This window comes from Vigna unguiculata, chromosome 6 (assembly GCF_037176805.1).
Source record: "Vigna unguiculata cultivar grain cowpea cultivar isolate G323 ecotype 2 chromosome 6, ASM3717680v1, whole genome shotgun sequence".
NCBI lineage: Eukaryota > Viridiplantae > Streptophyta > Magnoliopsida > Fabales > Fabaceae > Vigna > Vigna unguiculata.
The window spans coordinates 48,142,723-48,160,637 of NC_140797.1; the positions used below are offsets into that span (position 1 = coordinate 48,142,723).

The following is a 17,915-nucleotide window of genomic DNA, read 5'->3' on the forward strand; positions in this document are numbered from 1 at the left end:
GTCTTTTAAAGACAAAATCGTGACAGAGTTCCAGACTCTAAAACTGACAATATTTTGGATGCGTTGATCGACTCTAGCAAGGTTACATCATAGAATTGGGATGAGAACATTGACATCTTATGTAGAATGAGAATTTCCTTAGCCCTCGACTAGGTGACTTGATCTAGACACCCAATAGTTTCAAATCACTTAGGAGTCGAAGCCAACGACACTTTAAATGCTCTTTCCTTTTTCAACCCTGAAGTACTTTTTAAGGACAAAATCGTAACAAAGCTCCAGTCTTCAAACCAAACAATTCCTCATGGTTGACCTTAGCGTTGCTACCTAATCAGACTTGGATGGAAATAATTATATTACTTTTAAGATAAAAGTGGAAAGACCAAATTGAAAATCAAATTTAGAGCTTTAAAGCTAAAGAAGAAAAACTCAAGAACATGACAAAATGAGACATGACATACAATACATGGGATGCAAAGACTGACCATTGCAATGCTACCTCATCAGACTTGAGATCGGAACATTTGTATCATATGTGGATATGAAAGCCCCCTTAGCCCTCAACTAGGTGGCTTGTTCCAGTACACCCAGTAGTTTCAAATCATTTGAGAGTCGAGGTCAATCATACTTTAAATATTCTTCCTTTCTTCAACCTTCTTATGCACCTTTTTAATGACGAAACTATAAACTACAAAACAAACAATATCTCATATATAATGATGATCCTAACAATATTACCTCTACAAACAATGATTGATCCTAACAATATCATCTCTACAAACACAAATACGAACAATTATATTACCTTTACAATAAAAGTGAAAAATGAAAAATAAAATTTAGAGCTTAAAGTAGAAAAGTTCCAAAACATGACAAAATGAGACATAGTCATATTACAAAATTTCATATTATATTTTAGATAACCATCCTTGCATCTATTTAGTTTCTTAATAATTAATTCTAGCCAAGAAATAGAATTTGTCGTCGACTATTCTCTATTCAATTATATATATATATATATATATATATTCTCAATTTTTTTCCGAGCTGTTTTGATGCAAAAATATTTATAGGATTGTTAAAATCAATTTCATTTGACATTTTTGTTTCAATAGTTAATAAGTTAACCCATTTAATATTTTTCATATATTTTTAATCGTTATCATGATTTTGAGGATTCGACATATCCTCATTAATACTTTTCCCTTATTCTATTGTTTTATATATATATATATATATATATATATATATATATATATATATATATATATATATATATATATATATATATATATATATATATATATATCGTTATTATCTTATTCATTCAAAAAGTATAATTTTAAATTAATAAACTTCTTTTTCTCATCTATTATTTGTAAATTTATTCATAATTCTTTTTTATGATGCAATTAAAGCCTCAACTTTCCTCTTATAGATTTTTGCATAACCTTATTCAAATTTTCTAGTTGACATATTGTTAGATATATTAGAAATCTAATATCTTATATCTTATATTTAACACATATCTTTATATTTTTATATAAAATAAAAAAAATCATAAAAATAAGTATATATAAAGAATGATTTAAAACGATAAAACCTAGTTTTGATTATAAGAAAGTAAACTCGATCCGCAGTCTTGTAGTATCTTAAAGTCTCATTCTCTTTCTCAAGTCTCAACTTTCTCATAAATCCGCAAACTTGTTATGGACTATATTCCAAAACAAAACGTGACAAAAGGAACACATTTTAAATCCTAGTAAAATTCATTAAATAAAATAAAAACAACATCAGCACAAATGAAAAGAAAAGCGTACTAACCAAAAATGAGAATAAAAAAATTGGTAGACACACATATTATGAAATTCAATGAATGATATTTGTCCCTAAAAAAATAACTCTTGAATAGAAGAAAACAAAGAAATGCAAGAAGTGAAATTTGTATATAAAAAGTCACTTAAAGATAAAAAAGTAAAATAAAATAAAATAAAATAAAAATTTGATATCACATAAAAATAAAAAAAAAATAGAATAAAAATTGATTATAAAATAATAAAAATAGGTAATTATTATCTTTTTCCTAAAAAAAATTAAAATTTATTGAAAAATTATTTTAACTCGTTTAACATAAAAAATTAACAGAGACTAATAATAATTTAATGAAATATACTATCTTTATTATTTTCAAACATAAATTTATTATTAATTTAATAAAAATATACTAGAATCAATATTTTTTTAAAATCTTTTATATTTAGAATATAATTTTATAATTAATTTAATCGAAATATATTGATACTAAAAAAATATTTTAGATTTTTTTTAAATATAATTTTATAATTAATTTAAAAGAAAAATATTATTACTAAAAAAATTATAAAAAGTCTAAACGCTTCATCTTGTGCCGACCTCAAGTAGCATGAATACTTTTTTTGGATAATTTTTTATTCATATTTTTTAAATAAAATTTACTTGTTAATAAAACACTCACAATTAATCTTTTTAGTCAGTGATATAATATATATTTTTAATGGAAGATGATAGTTTAACAAAAAAATTGACAAACTTTTTGACAAATTACCTTTTTAAGTAAAAAAATATTATAATTATTACTTTATTTTGATTAAAAAATAAAAAAATAATCTATTTAATTCTATTTATAGAAACTTTGTCAAAAAGTTTGTTAAAAAAATTTGTCAAAAGATAATTTTCCATTTTTAATTGTAACCTTGTCCTCTTCTCTTTTTTCGACAAAACAATCAATGATTTTCCTCAATATATTAATTTTTGTTTTGTTTTATTTGTTCTTTGGATAAAAAAAAAAAATGTATGAGTACTTCCTATGTCCTTATCCCATTTCCATTTCATGAAGGAGAAAATTCTCATTTTGTTATCAGATCAGTGTGAAAGATCCTTATTTGTCAGTAGATATTTGACTGGCAAAACGAAAGACACAGAAAGTCGCGAGTGAATTAAATGATTATCTTTCATTTCATGTTAGTGTCATATATTTTTATTCAAAAACAAATTAAATTCAAAACGTTGAAAATGATAGAATGAACTTAAAATCTATTGTTATATTAAAACTATTAGAATTATTAAAATTATTATAAACTATACGAAATTATAATTTATAATAACTACTATTAAAATTATATATTTCATCATTATTAAAATTATAATTTTTAAAACATTTTTGTTAAAAAAATTAATTTAATATAAATTATTCACAATAAAAATAATTCATATCTGCCTAATCCAATAAATCGAACCGTCAAATATAAAATTTTAAATAAAAAATTTAAATTATATTAGATCGGTTAAATTAGATCACATCTACTCCAGCCCATAGAGATACTATCTATCTTTCAATAATATACATCATTTTCATGTTTTCTCTCCATCAAGTCTCTTTTTTTTTTTTTTTTTTTTATTTATGTTCTTCATTCTATACGGTTGGTTTCCTTGAAGGTTTGAATATCATATTGATAAAGTCCAGCCAAGACTTAAACATCTAGAATCACATAGGTTCTTTAAGAAATATTTTTCTGAAGTTAATTGGGAGTAACTTCATCTATTTTCTCCCATATTTCTATAACAATTGTAAAATGAGATAATAGTTATTTGGAAAAATATTGTTTGACACTCCTTTTTAAACTACGTACACTTGAGAATTGATTTATAATAAAATATTATTATACTTTATGTATAAAAATAAATATAAACAAAATATTATAATGAAATAATATGATATGAAGTTGTAAGTTGAATGTGAGAGAAAAATAAGAATGTTAAAGTAATATTATCTTAGTTATTTTATCTTTGCCAATAAATCTTTTCGTCCAAATAGATTGAATATGATATAATACAATTACTGTCTGCAATAGTGAAATAGTGAAACAATCTTCAGGCGCGTAGACTCAATTCAACCAAATTTGGTTCAATCAATTAATATGGAGAGAAATGCAATTACTAAAAGAACATAGTTATAAATTAATTAAAAGAAGCAAAAATATCTTTTACTATTAAATTTTGACAATTTTTTCTTACAATCTTAAATATTTTTTTATTTTTTTATTTTTAATATTTCAAAATCACTTAAAAAAATAATACATCATGTTATAAAAGTAAGTTGTCAAAATTTAGTGATCGAAATATAATTATCCAAAATCTAAAATATATGAAAACAAACCCCTCTGAAAAATACCTAAATACCCTTATTTAATTCGTTGACACCTGTCCATTTATTTGGTTTTTTGGTCAGTTTAACTTTTTCTAAAAATGGCCCGTGATCTGCACTGGTGGTTCGGTAACACTTCTGGATTTTACTCAAATAACCCAATTTAAACGAGTGACACCCCATCGTTGGTTTTTCTGTAAAATCCCCTTACCTTTCTTTTCAAATTTCTGTCTCCATTCAAAAAAATTCATAATTTCTTTTTTCTTAAATTGTTCGTCCTTTTGCTGCCAAATCTCCTCAGATCATCTTCCCCCTTCTCCTTTCTCCCTTCCTAACCCTAAAACACACCCTTTTTTATCAACCCACTTTTTTCTCAGAACCAACCATACCCTTCTTTTAGTGTTTCTGTTTTGAAAGCGTTGTCTGGGTACTCCAGATTAGTGCATGCAATGATCCAAATATATGGTGTTCTTGAAAATTCAGTTTATGGATTAATATTGTGGGTTGAAAGAAAGGTAACATTTTTTTTATTTTTTTATTCTTTATAGTTTCAATTTTTAGACTTTCCATTCTTCTTAAACTTATGGTTTTACGGGATTGTTTATTAACTGAAGTTTTTATGGTGCAAGATTGAATGTATAAATTTTTTATTTTGGTATTCAATGGTTCCGGCTCCGATTAAGCAAAAGTACTTTTTTTAATCTTATATTTTATATTTATTTTGTGGTTTAATTTTTTGTTTCGTAATATTTACAGTACTAAAACTGGAATGGGAAGTAATTCAAGTTTTCATTTTAGCCAACATTGCAGGTTCCTTATCTTCCACTTATCCAACATTCCAAGTTCTATCACATTATGAGCTACAATTTTCGTGTTCTGTTGATTCCCTTTTAAAGGAAGTTGAAGAAAGGTTAAATCTTTAAAGCAATTTTGGGTTAATTTTTTGAGAACTTTTGGTTTTGAATTTTTCAGGTTTGGAGAAACAAGGCTTGGAGGCAAGGATTTAAGGTGGTTTGCAAAAAAAGATTAAAAAAGATTTGAGTTTTAGTCTTTTTTTTTATGCTTCAAATGTTTCTCATTTTTTCCTTTTTCTGAACTTTTGTAGTTGTTGTTGACAGAGGGGATGTCAAAGTAAAATGTTGCTGATTCTTTCAAATTGATTTAAGCTTCTTTTCTTTTTTTTTGTGAAATGTTGTTGGTGACATATAGGATATGCATGGATTCCAAAGGATGACAACATCCACATGTGGGTCTATATAGTAAGCAGCTTCCTCATGCATATGTTGAAGGCATGATTCATTTAGATAGTTTAACTTAATCTTTTTAAATTAATGCTTCAATTATTAATTGATCTTTATTGTTGTCTTATAGAAACTTGATCCTTATTGAGGCCACAAAATTGGTTGCAAAGCTTGATGAGAAGGAAAGAAATAATTTACCAATGCTTAGACAAGTTGATTTCATTGATAGGGTCCTCCATGAAGGTCTCCCTAGCTGTTGGCTTTTTTATTTATTTTTCTAATGAATATATTATTGGGTAATTTTTCAATAATGTGTTGTCTTTGCTCCAGGGTTTCTCTGCGATGAATAGGTTTAGCTAGAGCAGATGGAGTAAAGTCCAATATGAGATGATATTGGCGTTTCTTATCATTTGTTGATTATTTCTAGCCAAGGTATTTTTTTTTGTTGGAGAATGTGAGGAACTTTGTGTCTTTCAATGAAGTACAAACATTGTTTAACCTTGGCTTCACTTTTTGTGATGAGTTATCAGCTAAAATTACTGCAACTTTTTTCCTTAAATGCAACTTTGATTTTTTCCATGCCTTAACTCTAACTAAAATTAGAGTAATTTATGTAGATATCATATAGTTGAATTTGTATTCTTCTCTCATGAAGGACTTCGTGATATCATATTTTAGGGATAAAATGAAGAAAGTAAACAAACTCTCAAAGAGCTTGAAACTAAGCACAACAACTATACGAAAAGACAAAATGTTTGAATGACATGGATTTTGTAATTGAATCAGTTTTCATAGTTATATTGTTGTGCATTAATTCTTAATAATAAGCTTTTGAGGTGGTAATCTTGTCATTATTAACTTCTTTCCTTTTCAGGAGTTAGACAATGATATGAGGAAGTGTAAGGAAGAGTTCAAGGAGTTTGAAAGGCAGGATGTTAACTACCAGAAAGATTTTAAGCACATAAGTCAGAAGATCAAAAAGCTAGAGGATAAACTAGAAAAGGTAGAGAAGCAAGTCATAGTTCAATGCAACGAGACATATAATTCTTTTGTTTCTACTTTGTATGTCAGGATTCATCCAAAATTGAAGCCCTTATGAAAAAGGGCGAGGAATCCACTGATGGACAATATTCCAAAACTGCAAAAGTTATTGCTTGATGAGGAGAAGATCTTGGATGAAATCACAAAGAGTTCCAAAGGTGGACTTTTATCATTTTTACTAATTTATTTCTAATATAGTGTTGCCTATTGATAAAAATATAGTGTTGTTTAATCATAATTTTTTTATGAACAGTTTGGGAGGGTTCCATAACTTCTCTCCCTGTTTTACCTTACTATTTTCTCAGGCTACCAATGATATGGACAAAAGGTCATTTTCCATGAGTATCTCATTTTATAAAGGTTACAACCTTTCTTCCTAACTTCTTTTTATTGACTTTTATCTAACATTGTGTCCTGCATATTATTGATTTTTTTTCTTTCATTTTTAAATATTTCTCTTTATTTAAAAGAGTCACCTACATGCTAGATGAAATCATATGGAGTTAAATAGCCAACAATTTTCACTTTGGTGCAGCTACTGTCGAATCAAATATATGCATAAGCCCATGAGAATCCTGCTATTTCAATTCTAAACACAACATGTTCTTTTATTTATAAATATGTTTTCAGTTCCTTTTTTCTTGATCAATAGGTTGTTCTGGTAGTTGAAAACTTGATGGTTAACATTGCATTCACCATTGTTTTGGTTATCCAAGATCACTAGCATGTAATCTTTACAGAATGGAAATGTTCAAGGAGTACTAATAGAGATTGAAGAAAGTCTTCTATTGTTGTAAGTCTCCCTTATTGATTCTTTCTATATATTCATGCTAAGAATTTGATTTTGGCCTATGTTGATACCTATTTAATGTATTTCCAACCATCATTTTAACCGTGCAAGGATTGCTACAACATTGCAACTAGATTAGACAAGATTTGATCTATTGTTATGATAGTCTTGGCTGTCTTCTCTAACGTGGTGGCTATATATAGTGATGCCTATGCCTTGATCAAGCAGAACCAAACTTCACGCGAATGATTTCCATCATTCTAAATAAGAGAAGCTGAATTAGGAAATTTGGGTTTTCTAAGAGGATCCGATGGATTGATTTGAATGAACAGAGAAGTTACCCTGTGTACAAAAGTGCTTCAGAAGTGTTACAGTCTATAACATGCGTCCATCCTCCTCTGTAATTTTCCATTTGTTGTAGTAGTTGAAAGTTTTTTTGAACAATACTCTCTATCCCTTTCCCTGATTTGTTGGCATTTGTAAGTATTGTATTGAGTGAAAATGAATGAATTTGTTAAAGAAATGGTATACATTTGAAGAATTGGACGAGAGAAAACTATAGCTTCCATTTATATTCCTGTCCCTATTCTCTTTTTTTATTGTTGAAGAAATTGAATTGTAGATTTCAGAATTACTTATTATAAACCATGATATGACTTAATTTGGACGAGAGAAAACTATAGCTTCCATTTATATTCCTGTCCCTATTCTCTTTTTTTATTGTTGAAGAAATTGAATTGTAGATTTCAGAATTACTTATTATAAACCATGATATGACTTAATTTGACAATACTAAATATTTTCCCGCTGTTTCTCTACAAGGTAGAAGACATTAGAATATTGAGCAAGGAAGATATAATTTCCTTAAGTGATTCATTTAGCCTCACTGACGTGATTTTTGTGATTACATTTATAGAAAGAGCAAAATACATCAAGAATAAAATAAAGATGGAGCAAGAAATATTAGAAATTGCCATGAAGCAAATACATAAAGCTTCATAAGTTTCAGATTTCAATAGTAGAAACAACGTTCATATGCGTTCATATTCTTAAATGTAAATGAATTTCGTAAGTTATTGTTTGTCAGCAAAATTAAGTGTTCGGTTTGTTTTAGTTATTTATTTTTCATGAAAAAATCATTTTTGATTTACATAAAAAAGACAGTTATAATTTTATTTTAGAATGTTTTATATAAGTTTTTCAAAAATAAATCTGAATCACAAAAGATCATATTACTAATTATTTTAAATAGTTCGCAGAAAAAAGTGATAAGTTTTCTTTTAAATTAAAACTATATTTTATAATTGTAATAAAATAACTTTTACCTTTTATATATTCTCTAAAGTATTAATTATTGTTTATATACATATATCCTTAAAATTGTTTGTGTTTTTTAAGTTTTAAATTTCTAAGTATCCTTTACAGATATACGTAGTGTGAAGAAACTTCTAAAAACAAAATTAAAATCAAAATTAATTATTTATTGAATATTAAAAACAAAATTAATTACTATAATACTTTCATATTTGTTATATTATGTTTAACTTTTATTATAAATTCAATGTCTATGTTGATAATAACATATGTATGTATTTTTGTTTAAAACTTTTAACATCAATTTCAGGCTTCTCTGACTTTTTTTAATAGAGATATCATTTCAAAATATGTTTGCATTTCTCCATTTTTCTTTAAATTGATTATTCATGTGTGGACAATACTTTACACAGACGTTCACAATATACCTATATTTTATTTTAACAATTATAAGTACATATACATTTCATTTTTAATATAATATATAACTAACTCATAAAACATGTGTGTCGTACCAAACAATTAATTGAGAGTTAATGTTTGATAACAATATCTTTTATATATATATATATATATATATATATATATATATATATGTGTGTGTGTGTGTGTACTAGGATTTAAGTATGATATGAATTAGGAATTTAAATAAATTTATGCGTTATATTAAATTTTAAACCAAAAAATGAAATCTTAATAGGACTCTATCAAATAGAGTGAGTTGAGTGTTATTTTACGATTTATTAGCTAACACTATCCTCTAAATCAAAAGTTAACAATGAAGTATAATTTTATTTTTTGTTGGTCATTTTTCTTTCTTATTATTAATAGTATTGTTATTATAATTATTATCAGTATTAATAGTCTTAACAATTTTAGTGTTTTTATTTTATACGGGACCAAAGTTTACAATAACAAATTTTAATTATATAACACTATTATTCTTTTATATATTAATTATTATATCAATTTTAAAATGTAACACAAATAAATTCATATACAAATAAAAATATAGACCCGCGTAGACACGGGTATCATGCTAGTTTACTTCAAAAAATTTATCATAGCACGAACACCGTGAAATACGTACAAAATTAGGTAGAAAACAAAAATAGTTAATTCAGGACTAACTTCTTTTGCAAAATTTCTACATATTTGGGATTTAATTTTGCAGTTCTCTCCTACACAAGCGTCTCTTGACCGAAAGAAACAGACTAGGACACTTTTTTCTGATTTTGAAGACAAGTAGTGTCTTAAAAAGAAAAAAAAAACAAAAACAAAAATTAACACTTTCTATTCTGGTCTTAACACCACAGCATGAGGTCTGATCCAGAGAGAGTAGTGGATGAAGATGATGATGAGGTGTCGCCCATCGAGGAGGTTAGGCTCACGGTGTCCAACACCGATGACCCGACCCAACCCTTATGGACCTTCCGGACGTGGTTCCTGGGTCTTCTCTCGTGCTCCCTGCTCTCCTTCCTCAATCCGATATTAACCTATCGCTCCGCAACTTTGGTCGTGAATCAGATTTCCAATCTGGTCATAACCTTCCCTCTTGGCCACTTCATGGCGGCGGTTTTACCCACCACCAAGTTCACAATCCCAGGGTTCGGGTCCAGGTCCTTCTCTTTCAACCCGGGTCCGTTTAACATGAAGGAGCACGTCCTCATCGCCATGTTCGCCAACGCTGGCAGCGCATTCGGAGCTAGGTCGCCCTTCGTCGTGTATATGGTTAACATTATAAAAGTCTTCTACAAACGCAACATCTCTTTTACTACTTCCTGGCTACTCATCCTCACAACCCAGGTTCTTTTCTCTTCGCTTCCACTTCCTTCATCATCTTACACCCTCATTAATTTTATTTAAAACATGTATACACAAAGTTTCTCCAAAGGAAAATTATAGATTAACAATTTTTTTTTTACAAAATTTGACAAATTACCTATTTATGTAAAAAAAAAATTACTTTATTTTACTTAAAAATAAAAAATTAATCAATTTCAATAAACTTTATAAAAAACAAATTTCCTTCACCAAAATATATTAAACTCTTTTCTGGAGATAATATTAACTTCCATCTCCCAGATCCAAAAGTTATTATATCTCAATCTAATATTTTTAATACTTCTTACGTCAATATTAGGACTTCGTTGTAATTTGTATCCCAAAATAAAAGATTTTTGTTTTAAATTATCTTCAATAACGTATTTTTCTTTTATGACGTATCTATGAGAAAATTTATAGATTGTAGATTTAAGAAATCTTTACGATATTGGTGTCATTTAAAAATCAATTTATTGAAATAGATACAATTTTTTTTACAAAATTATAAAAATAGATAAATTACTTGCATGCATAATTTTATTTAGAAAAAAATGGTACTTTAAAAAATTTCTTTGCTTTGATAATTTCGTTTCCAAATTATACTAAATTAGTAAATACCTATAAATTTAAAATGTATCTTTTTATAAAAAAAATTGATGTAAAATTTAAAATTTGATTCTCAGCTAAGATTTGAAATTATGAAAATAAAAAATTGTATTAAAACTATTCATAGTAAAAACAATGTTAATTAATTAATTAAAACGACATGTAAGAGTTGTAATAAAGTAATAATTGTAATGAAGTTTAAAAAATGACATGTTAATGTAACAAATAGATCAGGACATCGTATATATTAGGCAAGTAATATCTAACGGATGAAATGAAATATAATATCAAGTTTTACTTTACGTTTTTGTCAGCGATTTTGTTTTTATCAGTAACCATTTTGATAATATCATTTTATTTTGTGGTTTAAATTTTAATTTTGTTATCAAATATTAAGTTCTTACTCTATTAATTTTTTTTTATCTTTTATAATTTTATACTCTTTTTTATTAGAATAAAAGAATTGAAAAATCGTCTTTGGATTTTTTAGCAAAGAAATAAAAAAAGTAGGTTTCTTTGTATAAAACAATAAAAATTATAAAAAAGCATAAAAAATATTTTTTATTATTTTAAAACTACAACTATAGTAAAATTTGCAGAATTTTTTTGTAAAAAAGAAATTAAATTTTATAATTTCAAGTTGTTTTGCATAAAATTTCGTATACTAGAATGATGATATAGAATTGATAAACAAATATTTTGAAAATGTGTAAAATAGGCTACATAAAAAATTATATTAAAATAATTATAATAGTAACTTGAATACATTATGACTATAAAGTTATCCGTGACAATAATTTCTAAATAATATATTATTTATGATTTTTTAATAACTAAAAATTTGGAATTTAAAATGATTAATAATTAAGGAATAAATAACTTAAAAGTATTATAAAAACTATTAAACGATGTAGTATGAATAAAAATATAAATAATTTTTAGTAATCACACATGAGATATATAAGTTTATAAAATTCAAATACCTATTTATTACTGTATAAATTTTCATTATAATTATAAACAAGCTTTATATTCATCTTTTCTAATTTACGATTTTACGGTGTATCTGCAGATGCTAGGATATGGATGGGCCGGGCTAATGAGAAAATATGTAGTGGAACCAGCCCATATGTGGTGGCCCGACACCCTTGTCCAAGTCTCACTTTTGCGGTAAGTAAATTTATTTTCATATTTTGATTTTCATTTACTCAAGTTTTGCTCATATACTAATTAGCCGAGGAGGTTTTAGCTAAATACTGAGAAAAAAAAATTAAGATTACCAAAATAATTATACAACAAATTTTGAAGTACCAAATATATATATATATATATATATATATATATATAATTGAGAAGCCAAAACCTTCCTAAAAGTTAAAAAGTTTCACCATTATGTTAGCTTGAATTATCTGACTCAAGGATAAAATTAAAATATGAATTGATTGTATTTTTATGCACTTTTTATATTTCACTAGTTTCCCTTAATTAACATATATGTTAAAGAGTAAATGAGAATATTAAGAATATAATTATGTATAAAGTCACAAGAAAATTATGAATAAATGAAAGAGGACAATAACTAAAAGAAAAAGTTAACTAGCAAAATGTAATAATATGAAGTTTAAAAAAGTAATAACATTGGATTGGTTGTATTAAAATTTAATAAATGTAAAAATTAAATTAATTATAGTTTGTATTTAGGTAGAAAAATATGTTGCACATCGAATAAAAATTCCTGGCTAATAAAATACTTTTTAAATACGCATGCGTTTTTAATCCATCGACATAGTAAATGCTAATACAGAACTGGATATATTTTTATGACAGACAAATCCTAAACACTTACCATACACAATTTATTTTAAGAATAGGGAGAAAAATAGGTTATTTATTTATCCAACATGAGTCAATGACTTGGCATCAAGCTGTGATTAAATTTAAATGGGATTATTTTAGAAAGCAAACCACTAAACCACGTTTATATTTTTATAAATTCTATTTAGTAAAAAAAATCAAGTTTCTACCACAACATTACATATATTCGTTCATCTTGTGAATGATTACATAAAAGTTTGTTTGTATGCAGAGCATTCCATGAGAAAGACGAGCATCGAATTCCACGCACAAAGTTTTTCTTTTTTGCACTACTGTTCTGTTTATCGTGGTACACGATCCCTGGATTCTTCTTCACAACACTCTCAAGCATTTCATGGGTGTGTTGGATATTCCCCAAATCAGTTATAGCTCAAAAGATAGGGTCGGGCATGAGCGGTTTTGGAGTTGGAGCCCTCACACTTGACTGGGCTACTGTGGCATCATTCTTGCTGAGCCCTCTTGTCTCACCCTTCTTTGCCATTGTCAATGTTTTTGTGGGTTATGCATCAGTAGTGTATGTTGTTATTCCTATGGCATACTGGGGCCTCAATGTCTACAACGCCGATAGGTTTCCCATTTTTTCCTCACTCTTATTTACAGCCCATGGTCAAGAGTACAACATATCTGCTGTTTTAGACAATCGTTCTGAGTTAAATGTTGCAGAGTATGAAAAACAAGGTAGAATTCATCTCAGTCTGTCTTTCGCCCTCACTTATGGCTTTGGATTTGCCACCATAGCATCCACCGTCACGCATGTCTTCTGCTTCTATGGAAGGTAATGCCACTCACATTATTTTGCTATAATAATTTAGTAAGACGATAGTAAAGAAGACTGTTTAACATTCTGGAATAAACAAGCATAAAATGTTCTAAATTCTATTTTCCTTTTTGGTGTGATTTATAATATGCTAAGGTCCATTTTACATTTGCTTTATTTGATGATATTTCAAAGGTGATGTGTATTTAATATTTAAAAAAATAATTTGTTTTCAGCTTTTATTAAAGATTGAGACATCTTTTTACACTATGAAAATATATCTAAGGTAAGTAAAAAAAAAAAATACATCTTTTTCATATCATCTATCTATCATGCTCAATCAATGTCACAAAAGTCATTAATGCTTCAGTATATTTTATTTTATAACTCAACAAGAAGCCATGAATACATTTTAATGACTTGGATCACATATGAACTGAGAAAATAAACTTGGTATACATTTTCTTTCTTCCATCTTCTTTCTTGAGTTTTTCGCTCACAACTAGTTCTGTATCATTGAATTACACCAGAACATCCTAAACTTTTTTTATTTTTTCTCATCATATTTCTTTTGATAAATAAAGACCCTATCATTCTCTTAGCATATTTCTCATCCAAGAAAATGATGCAACAGAAGTGGATTGTCCATCTCATTTATCTTCCAAATTCGAATTGTTTCTAGTTAAAGTCAAGTCGTCCAGAATGTAGCAATTCAAATATCATTTTAAACCCTGTTGTTTAATGGACAAGGTAGGCTCATTTTTCTCTCCTTGAAACATTTCTTTATAAAATAGATGTCAATATTGTTATACCGTTCTTGGAGCTTATTTTAATTCATAAAGAACTTTCATTGATTATAAATCTTTCTTTCTGGGTTTTTAGTTACAAATTTCTGAGGATACTCAACATAAACGTCTTCTTTCAATTCATCATTAAAAATGCTGATTTTGTTGCAAATTGAAATAATTTCCACCTATTTATTTTGTTATGGAGCACCTTCAATTGGCTTGCCGTATATTTATCTTTTTGGTCTCTCGGCTATTTGATTCAAAAAATTATTTATGTTGATGTACAAGTTGATATGCAGGGAGATTATGCAGCGTTATCGCGCACCTTCCGAAAGCAACGAAGATATCCACGCAAAAATGATGAGAAGATACAAAGACATACCTTCGTGGTGGTTTCACTCATTGTTGGTTGTGACACTTGTGGTTTCTCTAGCACTATGCATATTTCGAAATGACCAGGTTCAGATGCCCTGGTGGGGACTTTTATTAGCTGGAGCTCTAGCTTTGGGATTTACCCTCCCCGTTAGCATCATCACTGCCACCACAAACCACCAGGTTAAACTCTGCAGCGTTTGCTCGCTATTGAACGATAGGACATGCATGCACCAACTCTATCTTAAGCACAAACTTAACTTTCAAACATAAACTAAATGACTAGGGAAGGAATAGATCGGGCTCCTTGCCAAATGGTAATAGGGAGTTCTAGATTGGTTCAAATACTAAGGTAAAAGATTAAGTTTTTAGATAAATAGATTTCATTCATTTTAACACTCATCCACTAAGCTATATGAATGTGTATATTTTTATCTAATGATTTTCGTTTCTATCTGAACTGTAGTGGGCTAGTTAGAAGCTTGATATTTTGATGTGTCTTTATGCAAAACTATTGAGTGACATCCTCTAAAATAATTCTTAACTTCAATTCCGTCCTCAGTGACTATTTTTGAATCTAAAAACAGTGAAAGGTGGAGTTGGATATATTCACGGGTCACAAAATCTAAAGTTCTGACTTTGCTGTCTTGTGTTATGTGTTCAGGCAACAGGGTTTAATATATTCACCGAGTATGTCTTTGGTTTTATTTACCCCGGAAAGCCAATAGCAAATATATGCTTCAAAACTTACGGTTACGTCAGCATGGCTCAGGCTATCTCTTTCCTCAGTGATTTCAAACTTGGGCACTACATGAAAATCCCCCCAAGATCAATGTTCTTAGTTCAGGTATATTCTTAATACGGAAGTCCACTTGTCTTTATTTACTTACTATGGTCTAATAAAAAGTATGATGCCCAAGTCAAGTCAATTATGAGGACTTACATAGACCCTTTAGTAAAATAAATCTTAATTGCTGTATTTGTGGTTGTTTTCCTTAACATCCAAACACAGCATGCATATCACAGAAGTTTCTATTAGGTATTTTGATGCTCCATTGGTCGATCTGAAGAAGAAATAATTACATATGTCGAAGTAGGTTCAAAGGAGGGAAAATAGAGAGATACATCTCTCCTTATATGCTAACCTATAGATATATTACATTTCTGTGGCTTTTGATGCACTTAATCTGTGTATGTATTTATGCATAGTTCATAGGTACAATGCTTGCGGGAACTATTAACATTTGGGTAGCATGGTGGTTGTTGAACTCCATCAAGAACATATGTCGTGATGATCTCCTTTCCGCAGACAGTCCCTGGACGTGCCCGATTGACGGTTTATTCTTTGATGCATCAGTTATTTGGGGTCTTGTGGGACCGACGCGAATCTTTGGTTGGGAAGGAAAATACAGTGCAATGAATTGGTTTTTCCTTGTAGGTGCATTAGGACCCATAATTGTTTGGGTATTGCACAAAGCATTTCCAAAACACTCTTGGATTCCACTGATCAACCTCCCGGTTCTGTTTGGAGCAACTGCAATGATGCCGCCAGCTACAACATTGAACTACAATTCCTGGATTTTGGTAGGAACAATTTTCAACTTTTTTATCTTTCGTTACAGAAAAAAATGGTGGCAGAGGTACAACTATGTTCTGTCAGCGGCACTCGACAGTGGGGTTGCTTTTATGACCATCATACTCTACTCATTGGGTTTGGAAATTAAGAGTCCAAATTGGTGGGGAAATGATGGTGAACATTGTCCACTTGCAGCTTGCCCTACGACAAAAGGCATAATCCTTGATGGTTGCCCTACGAATCAATGATATGTCTCTGTAGTGGTTTTGCTACAACTAGACCCTGAAAAAACAAGTAGTAAAGTGCATTAATTTTAAGTTTTATACACCTTTTCTAATTTTTATTACTCTTGGTATAAAAGACATAATCAAACATTCATACTAATGATTGTATAACTAATAATAATAATAATAATAATAATTATTATTATTATTATTATTATTATTATAGTTAAATATATTTTTTTCCATTAATTTGGAGCGAAAATTAAAATGGTCCTTCTTTGAAATTTACAAATAAAATTAATTAATTTAAATTTTATTAAGAAAATGATCATACAGTCAAATATAATTTTGTAAATATGTTAGGGTTAAAAACAACAAAAGAGTATAAAAATTACAATTAAAAATCTTTTAAGTATAATTTACTCTCTCACCTAATCAATATATATAAAAAAATTCTGTGTAAAACAAAATTGAAAAAGATATATAAAAAATTATAATTTACTCTCACCTAATAAATATGTAAAAACTTATATTGAAAAACACTTTTGGTAAAGGTTCAAATGTGTCCAAAAGCACACATTAGAATAGGTAAATAATTATCTCATTTCAGTTAATTTCAATTTATAACATGTTTGAATTTTTTTTTATAGACGTTTATAAAGGAAATAATAAGAACAAAATAATAATTATAAGAGAAATGCGTTCTGCATACTCAATTTAAAAGTGTTTATTATTTATGAAAAGGTTGTTCTTCTTTTTCTTCCAGATACTTTTATATATATATATATATATATATATATATATATATATATATCATCTTACATTATTCTACAAAATTTAACGTGCAGCCCAACGAGAGTTATTAAAATTCAGTCCACCTTAAAACTCATTTGCAAGCTTCAACAAAAGTCCAGTCAAATTTAGCTCACAAAGATGAATATTAAAATCTACCTTTTAAGTTCTTTACTACTACTTGTTCTAATAACTTATTCCAATTAAATCGCCACTTGAAAACCCTTCAAACAAACAAACACCCCAACTTGATCCATTGACAAAAATTAAACTATGAATCAAAATGTCAAATTGAGGCAATTTTTATTTGTATATAAGATAATAGTGCATACAATAATTACCCATCCTATTCAACTAATGGTTAGACATTGCCATTTCAATTTTTTTTTCATTAAATAAATTGTGTTGTAACATTTAGTAAATTTTTTTTTGAGTAAGTTACATAAATATTTGATGAGATTTTCATGAATAATTGTTTTCAAGAAAACATTACACCGTCTTTTCACATCACAAATTACTTAAGTTTTTAAACATT

At 27.9% G+C, this 17,915-nt stretch overlaps 1 protein-coding gene, 1 long non-coding RNA gene and 1 pseudogene across 4 annotated transcripts; all 3 read left to right on the plus strand.

The window, feature by feature from the left end:
• The first annotated feature begins 4,403 nt into the window (after positions 1 to 4,403).
• On the plus strand, positions 4,404 to 5,469 carry LOC146885946 (uncharacterized). 2 transcript variants are annotated; one of them, XR_014995785.1, is made up of 4 exons: positions 4,404 to 4,695; positions 4,937 to 4,990; positions 5,153 to 5,188; positions 5,390 to 5,469. It is a non-coding gene; the product is annotated as an uncharacterized LOC146885946 (long non-coding RNA). The 2 variants fall into 2 exon arrangements; XR_014995784.1 differs by having other exon boundaries at positions 5,286 to 5,463.
• A 601-nt stretch (positions 5,470 to 6,070) lies between these two features.
• LOC114188990 (structural maintenance of chromosomes protein 4-like) lies at positions 6,071 to 7,798 on the plus strand (annotated as a pseudogene). The gene is made up of 6 exons (XR_014995905.1): positions 6,071 to 6,174; positions 6,296 to 6,424; positions 6,493 to 6,620; positions 6,716 to 6,822; positions 7,115 to 7,255; positions 7,364 to 7,798. The product of XR_014995905.1 is annotated as a structural maintenance of chromosomes protein 4-like (transcript).
• A 1,945-nt stretch (positions 7,799 to 9,743) lies between these two features.
• LOC114187619 (oligopeptide transporter 4-like) lies at positions 9,744 to 16,837 on the plus strand. Its single transcript, XM_028075915.2, has 6 exons — positions 9,744 to 10,372; positions 12,069 to 12,166; positions 13,083 to 13,646; positions 14,716 to 14,971; positions 15,453 to 15,635; positions 15,998 to 16,837. The coding sequence occupies exons 1-6, from the start codon at positions 9,884 to 9,886 to the stop codon at positions 16,610 to 16,612; spliced, it is 2,205 nt and encodes a 734-aa protein (XP_027931716.1). The 5' UTR covers positions 9,744 to 9,883; the 3' UTR covers positions 16,613 to 16,837.
• Positions 16,838 to 17,915: the final 1,078 nt, after the last annotated feature.

Coding starts and splice junctions, on each gene's coding strand:
- LOC114187619 (XM_028075915.2), top strand. CDS start 9,884: ATGAGGTCTGATCCAGAGAGAGTAGTGGATGAAGATGATGATGAGGTG. Junction 10,373..12,068: donor TACTCATCCTCACAACCCAG/GTTCTTTTCTCT, acceptor GTGTATCTGCAG/ATGCTAGGATATGGATGGGC. Junction 15,636..15,997: donor GATCAATGTTCTTAGTTCAG/GTATATTCTTAA, acceptor ATTTATGCATAG/TTCATAGGTACAATGCTTGC.